The sequence below is a fragment of the Sciurus carolinensis genome, chromosome 11, assembly GCF_902686445.1.
Source record: "Sciurus carolinensis chromosome 11, mSciCar1.2, whole genome shotgun sequence".
NCBI classification, from domain to species: Eukaryota; Metazoa; Chordata; class Mammalia; order Rodentia; family Sciuridae; genus Sciurus; species Sciurus carolinensis.
The window spans coordinates 72,560,736-72,569,053 of NC_062223.1; the positions used below are offsets into that span (position 1 = coordinate 72,560,736).

Consider the following 8,318-nt stretch of genomic DNA (forward strand, 5'->3'; position numbering starts at 1 on the left):
CAATACAATAACTTTATTTTGAGTTTATTTAATGAACACAGTTGTTGAGAGATCTGACTTCAAGAACTTACCTAGATCATAGACATGTACTTGCAGGTGGAGCAGGCTGTGTTTGGAGCTCTGAGTAAAGATGTGAAACCGTGGCAGAGTATAGTCGTGCAATGGCTTGGGCAGGAGTTTTGATTAGGCCAGTGAGAACTGTGTCTCTGCAGGTTCAGATAGATGTGATAAGAGAGGGTGAAGTGTTTGAAGGTATAATCTGTGTTCTGAGATTTCTGAACTCATTACATGTTTCCAGTTCATCTCCATATTCCAGTCTCCTCTGGTCAAAGGTCTTGGTAAGTAAGGTTATTTATTGCTTCTCTATGTGATGCTCAGGTGTGAAAACTCAGGTGGCCTTCTCTAGGGATTTGATCTGTGGCATATCTGTTGAGGGAGAGAAAGAAAATGATTAGTTGATAAATGAGAAAAGGAAGGAGGAAAAATTTCCAGTAACTTCATAAGAAATGTGGAAATGAAATATTTTATCTATATATTATATTTTCTGTTCTGAGCTCTTACTTTCTTTCTTCTTTCTTTGTCTCCCTTTTCTGTCCTCTTCTCTTTACTTCTGGGAGCCTCCTTGAATTCCCACTCATGGTGGATCAGCCAGAATTCTGAGCCCATGAAGCATGGTGAAAAATTGATGTGAATGATACGGCAAATAATGATGTTGGATTTCTCTTACAAAATGCACATTCAAAGAAGAAAGAATTCAGACTTTCACAACGACGACAGCAGAGTATTAAGCAAGACTGGGACCTTTCTGAGCATGCTCACTGCAACTATCCAGACTGTTAAGCCAGTCCTTTTAGGGAATCACGTCAGAGATGGTCACTGCACCATTATCACTATTCATACCCTTCATAGGTCAATGTCAACTAATTTCTTACTCTGAAGTCTTAGAATCCCTGACTTCTGCCACTCATTCTCCTCCTCCATCAATCTTTTTCACAGATGATCCCTGCATTTACATTGTCCAATCTGTGAGGAGTCACCCTTTGCCTTCCTATTCCTCCAGTCTAAGGCTAAATATATTTGTTTTCTACTGTTGTCATAAGAAATGATCACATACTTAGCATCTTAAAACAACAAAGATCTCTTATAGTTTCCATAGGTCAGGTCTTTTGAGAAAAATGTGCTTTGAAACTTGGTTCTTGTCCGGGCCCTTTGGTTATAAACTGAGGCTTCCATTCCTTTGCTATAGACTCAGCTGTGGCTGCCCATATTACTTCTCATGCTTTCCAGTTGAGTGCGTCATGTGATGATGGATGAGTGCCTCTCAGGTTTGAATCTCTAACTGATTTGCCATACTGTAGTCACTCTAGCCTGGAAAATTCTGTGCTGTCAAGGACTTACGTGACTAAATTATGTCCATGTAAATCATCCAAAAGAAAAAAATAAAACACCTAGTCTTAGTCTTAAGGCGTAAAAGTTTAATTGTATCTGCAAAGTCATTTTGACATAAAGCATAGCATAGTCACTGGTTCAGAACATGGGTGTTTGGGGAGGCATTCTCTCTGCCATATTCACCTCAATAATATTTGCTTCAGTTTTGAGAGAGGTATCACTGCTAAGTGACCTGGAAACCTTCAATGACTGTCTTAGAATATTACAAGTTCTCTTTTGTTCTTCCTTAAAATCTTTTTTGCAACTCTTCATCATTGTATTAATTGAAACTATTTTGTTTCCTGAGAAGTTGCCCCAGGTGGACCACAGATTGGTTATTTATTCATTTACATATTTCCATTATTCTTTTTTTTTAAATTTATTTTTATTGTAAACAAATTGGATACATGTTGTTTCTGTTTGTACATGGAGTAACAGCATACCATTTGCATATTCATACATTTGCATAGAGTAATGATGTTTGATTCATTCCATTATTTTTTCTTCCCTCCCACCCCTCATTTCCCTCTATACAGTCCCTCCTTCCTCCATTCTTGCCCCCCTCTCACTCCCCATTACGTGTCGTCATCCGCTTATCAGTGAGATCATTCGTCTTTTGGATTTTTGAGATTGGTTTATCTCACTTAACATGATGTTCTCCAATGGCTTATCTCACTTAACATGATATTCTCCAATTTCATCCATTTGCCTGCAAATGCCATAATTTTATTATTTTTTATAGCTGAGTAATATTCCATTATATATATATGTATATGTATACCACACTTCTTTATCCATTCATCAGTTGAAGGACATCTAGGTTGGTTCCACAGTCTGGCTATTGTGAACTGAGCAGCTATGAACATTATGTGGCTGTATCTCTGTAGTATGCTGATTTTAAGTCCTTTGGGTATAGGACGAGGAGTGGGATAGCTGGGTCAAATGGTAGGTCCATTCCAAGTTTTCTAAGGAATCTCCACACTGCTCCATTATTCTTATCATGTTCAGATTTATTCTCATTTGTGTTTTATACATTTTATTCCATAGACCTTGAGGGTACTAACTAGACATTGTCACAATTGAAAAGTTTATCTTTTTTTCACATGGAAAAAGTGAAAGTGAAAGACTTTGGACAAAGGAACAGTAGAATTCTGAATTCTGACAAATGTTTTTCTGACCTGAATGAGGTCAATGTGACTAGGGGCGAATCTCAGAGTTTACTAAGAGTCACTGAATCCTGTGCTCTGATTTATCTCTGAGAGGGAATCTTGAAAAGTGCCTGTGTTTTCTTCTTGTTAGTCTCAAAGGAATACTGGGTATGTGAGAGGGTCTTTCTAGAGCAACTCTCTCACTGGTTTGGTTCAAGTGTGAGCCTGCTGTTACTAAGCTCTCTTCCTTCCAGCTGTATCTGCTCGTGTTTTCCTGTAGTTAAGTTCTTCAGGCTACTCCAAGTATTTATTCTTATTAGTCTGAACACATAGCTCAATGTCCATCTCTAGGTGTTTACACTCAGGAGTTAATTTCTGGAACTGAAACCTAACCATGAACTTCCACTGATGCTGTATGGCAGCCAGTGGGCTTCCTGCTTCCCACACAGTCACTCTTGTAATCATCCCAATCCTTCTGTGATATGAGATTATTAACTATGGGTGAAAAATGAAACTGTGGTTTAGAGACTGTCAAGACCAGTGGTAGAATCTGAACTCAAACTCAGGTCCACCTTCTCAAGGCAAGTGGTCAAATCTCGACTCCAAATCAGTTGCCAAACTTTATTAAATAGCCCCTATCACCTAGGTATTTAATATGTATTTGTGAAGAGACCAACACAGCACTATGTCCTCAATACCTCATTAATAAAGGAACATATTTGAAATATGACTACATTCTGTTTTGGTCAGGCATGGTGCACCAGTGTTTCCATCATGCTGGGGGTCAATTTCATGGATGATCCAGGTGAGAATTTCACTTGTTCTAGTAAACTCAAATGCTGAAATTTATTTATATTGATCTGGAACTCTCTGTGTACTGGTGTTTTTGTTTTGCATCCAGACTTCAGTGGATTTGATCATAGGTATAAATTGGGAAAGCCATAACCTGATTGGGAGATTTTAACTATTTTTCTTCCCTTAACACACTGCATATAATTGAGATAGTTGACTTCTTAGACTCTAATAACTTCTAAAATGTGGGTCCACATACAACTTTCTTGTAAGTTCCTTCTAGTCAGACCATTCTTGCTCCAACACACTGCTAGACATAAAGACACGAAGTGTCAATCAGGGAGGTGTGGAGCACTGTTGATGTTCTGTATTCCCAGAAGTCCATGAACACCTGAGCTGATAGCAGCATAAGGGACTTCCTGGAATCAGCCATATATTGCTCAGACCAGTGAGTTTGCAGAGGTAACTGTGGGCTATGAGCAGGGCATGCAGGGACCCCAGTACTGCTTTCCCTTTCAGTGCAAGAACTCTCTAAAGTAGGTAAGTTGAAGTTTCAGAGGCTCCAAATTTAGATCTTAAGCCACCTACTCTTAGCTCAGAAACCCAAGTGCTAAAATACAGCAATCTAAAGAAGGAAAGTCCATGCCTACCCTGATTATTTATTATATGCCTATTCTTTTCTTCATCAACTTCCTACTGTCATATTTTCTATCCATTGCTCTTGAGCTCTAAAATCCTATCATGCTTTCAACATCACATGTTACTTTCTCAGAAAGAATATCCCATCAGACTGTATTTTGAAGTTAGATGTCTTGACATAAACAAGCATCCCATACTTGACTCAGAAGGATCTGGTATCAGAAGATGCATGAAAAGACTTTGCTTGTTTTAGAAGTCATGTGGAAGGATCCTACTCATGCTAAAAGATTCCAAAGGAAGGGAATCTATTTTTTGCACAGAAAGGCAAACCAAAATATACAGGAAAGCCTGCAGGTAAGGAAAACAAAGTGGGTCTAACATATGTAATAAAGACAAACTCGCATCCTGAGATAAAAGGACAAAGGAACCCTGAATGCAGATGCAGGAACAAAGGCAGATGAAAGTTTGGAGGTAGGATATAAGCAGGTTTTAGAAATTAGAGTTGCAAATTGTTTGCTTCTGAGAGTTTTCACAATTTTTTATTTTAGATTTTCACAACCACATTAGATAAGCTTATTTGCATTAGCACAAAAGGTTTAATACTCAGAAGCTTGAGTGACTCACTGAGCATTTCTCTTTGTCAATCCCTTGCACTAAGGACAGCATTAGTAGTGACTGAACTATGAATAAGCGTCTGGGTTGAATTATGGAGCTGGTGACACAGGAGAGAAGAATCACATGTTTATAATGCAAGGTATGCAAAGAAGTGTACCTGAGAGGAGATGCCTGTCTAGATCTATGAGGGGTAGGGTGAGTTACCTCTACTGGTATTGATTAGCCAAGTATTCATGGAAGAGGACATCTGTGGACCACAGCCAAGAAAGATGATTTGAACAGATATGTTCATACAATCAGGCAAACACTAAGAATTGTAGCTCTGTATTAAGACTTGGATAACATCAAGTAGTAGCATCTGGGTATCTGGATATATAAGGAAGAAAATTTTGAGAACTGAGACTAGACATATTGATCTAATGATGACAATAGGGGTCTTTAATTCTGAGTTAATGAATTCAAATGTGACCATTTCATAATAATGAACCACTTAAGGTTTTTAATTAGAAAAGTGCATTGTCATAATAACATTTCAAAGTATTCATTCTAGCCAGGTATGTGGCACACACCTGTAATCCTAGTGACTTTGAGTTTGTGCAGGAAGATTGTGAGTTCAATGGCAACCTCAGAAACTTAGCAACCCATGAACAAACTTCTCAAAACACTGTGTCAAAATAAAAGATTAAAAAAAAGACTAGGGATGTAGCTCAGTGGTAAAGTGATCCTGGGTAGAAACCCCAGCATGAATAAATAAATAAATAAATAAATAAATAAATAAATAAATAAATAATTGTACTTGATATTGGAGATGAATTACACTGAGGCTAGGAATTTATTAGGAGGTTTTTATTATGGTATAATAATGTGATATCTTGATCTGAAGTGCGGAAGAAAATGGATAAAGGTGCTAACAGAGGCACTTTGGGGTCAGTGTTTTCATCAACTGTTATCTTGTTTAAAGTAGTTGACAAAGGAAAAGGAGGAGGCAAAGTGATATTGGAAATTTGAGTCTCTACATTGGGCATAAAGACATGGAAGAGGAAAACAGAAATGAAAAAGCAATTCTATGGCGAGAGAAATTTTAAGGAATTTAATGGCTTTCAGGAATAAGATATTATTGGATTATTGGATAAAACTGTTAAGAAATTACTTTCAAATAGCAGAAATATCAGTACAGGGAAGGGAACAGGGAGGGAGGAAAGGAGGGAAAGGGGAAGTACTTGGAACTAATAGGGCAAATTATATTCCCTGCTTTTATAAATATGTCAAGAGGAATTCTCATGTTATGGGTAAGTAAAAAGAACCAGTAAAAAATAAAAAAATAAATTACTATCAATGAATCAATGATAAATTCTTCAGGGAGAAAAACAGTGCTGTAAGCTGAATGGATAGAAGAATGACGCAAAGGGAGGGAACGTGGAAGTCCAGCACATCCTGATGAATTACTCCATGAACATCCATCTGCCTGTGCATTTACCTTCCATCTGGATGAGAGGATGGAGGAAAGGAATAACTATGGGGTTAGGGAGCTGGGAGTCATAGCAAGGTAGTGGAGGCCCAAGAGCATGAAAGACTGGGAAGAGGAAAGGTTGTGGTCTAATGAGTAAGTGGTTTGCTCTGGAATGGGCACAGAGTTGAGGAAGTAGTGACAAGGAGTGTCTTCTCTCTTGTCTTGAGAAAATGAGAACCATGAATTAAACAGAGGAAGAGTTAGAGTTTTATCTGAGAAAGAGTGCTAGACACAAGTGCAAGGGAGTATAAAGTGTACCTCTGTGTCCTTTGCAGGCCTGTGGCCCTACCATCTAGGAAGGAGTGCAGCATGGGAGGAGACTCCCACAACAGCTCAGGGTGGCCTCCTTTCACCTTGACAGGACTCCCAGGGCTGGAGGCCTCCCAGCACTGGATGATTTTGCTCCTTGGACTCCTCTACACTGTCTCCATTGTGGGCAATGGCCTGATCCTTTTCATTATCAAGGAGGAGCAGAGCTTGCATCAGCCTATGTACTACTTCCTGTCCCTGCTCTCAGTTAATGACCTGGGTGTGTCTTTCTCCACGCTGCCCACAGTACTGGCCACCTTTTGCTTCCACATCAGAGTAATCAGTTTCAATTCTTGCATGGCCCAAATGTTCTTCATTCATTTTTTCTCTTTCATTGAGTCTGGGATCCTGCTGGTCATGAGCTTTGACCGCTATGTGGCCATCTGTCACCCCCTGCACTATGCTACAGTGCTCACTGAGGCCCGTGTGGTGCAGATGGGCATGTCTGCTATGGTCCGCAGTTTCTGCATGATTTTCCCTCTGCCTTTCCTTCTGTTGAGGCTGCCCTTCTGCAAGGCCAATGTGCTCTCCCATGCCTACTGCCTGCATCCAGATCTGATCCGCCTGCCCTGTGGTGACATCACCATCAACAATACCTTTGGTCTATTCATTGTCATCTCTACCTTTGGCCTGGATTCTGCACTCATTCTTCTCTCCTACGTGCTCATCCTGCATTCTGTGCTTGCCATTGCCTCCAGGGAGGAACGGTTGAAGGTGCTCAACACGTGTGTGTCACACATGTGTGCTGTGTTCATCTTCTATGTGCCCATGGTTGGCGTGTCCATGGCTGCACGCTATGGGAGGCATGCCCCACCATATGTACACACACTCATGTCCCTTATTTATCTATTTGTGCCTCCGATGCTCAACCCTGTCATCTATTCTATCAAAACCAAAGAAATTCGTCGAAAGCTTTGCAAAATACTTCTGAGAATGAAGTTTTGAACAGGAAACCTTTGAAAAGCCTAGTTCAAAGGTATGTTTGTCATTATTTCACAAAGTTGTTTCCAAGTCTGCTCTGACAAGAAATTTTAAATCTCCTTTTGTCCCTTATGTTACCATTAAGATTCCTACCATCACACTGGGTTCAACCCTCAGCACCACATATAAATAAATAAAATAAAGGTATGTGTCACCGACAACTAAACAACCTATTTAAAAAAAAAAAGATTCGTGCTATCAGATGTTTGATGAAAATCCAGCAATAGTTCCAATCAAGTCAAAAGTTTTTCAAGGTAAAGTCATATATATTTATTGAAAATATTTAGTCCCTTCCTTCCTTCCTCCCTCCCTCCCTTTTCTTTCTTTCTTTCTTTCTTTCTTTCTTTCTTTCTTTCTTTCTTTCTTTCTTTCTTTCTTTCTATGTGCCTCTTTCTTTCCTTCTTTCTTTCTTTCTTTCTTTCTTTCTTTCTTTCTTTCTTTCTTTCTCTCTCTCTCTCTCTCTCTCTCTCTCTCTCTTTCTTTCTTTCTTTCTTTCTTTCTTTCTTTCTTTCTTTCTTTCTTTCTTTCTTTCTTTCTTTCTTTCCTTCTTTTTCCTTAGTACCTTGCAGATTGAACCCAGGGGTGCTTAACCTCTGAGTCACATTCCCAATACCCATCAATTCTTAAAAATTTGAGACAGGGTCTCACTAATTTACTTAGGGTCTTGCTTAGATTCCCAGTCTGGACTTGCACTTGCAACACTGCTGCCTTAGCCTCTGAGTTGTTGGGATTATGGGTGTGTGATACCATACCTGGTTCCTTGTATTTATTTTTAATTGCAAAAATGAACATTCTCATAATTTGTCTCTCATTTTATTATGATATGTTTGCTATCCTTATTTAAAGTGAATCATCACATAGGACATTATTTATTACCAGTGGAAACACAGTCTTGA

General features: G+C 39.1%; 1 protein-coding gene across 1 annotated transcript; it reads left to right on the forward strand.

Annotated features, from left to right (window-relative positions):
* Positions 1–6,441: 6,441 nt before the first annotated feature.
* On the forward strand, positions 6,442–7,386 carry LOC124960043 (olfactory receptor 51I2-like). Its single transcript, XM_047518570.1, has one exon. The coding sequence runs from the start codon at positions 6,442–6,444 to the stop codon at positions 7,384–7,386; it is 945 nt and encodes a 314-aa protein (XP_047374526.1).
* The last annotated feature ends 932 nt before the right edge of the window (positions 7,387–8,318 follow it).

Excerpts from the sequence above, each read along its gene's own strand:
- LOC124960043 (XM_047518570.1), top strand. The coding sequence starts at position 6,442 with ATGGGAGGAGACTCCCACAACAGCTCAGGGTGGCCTCCTTTCACCTTG.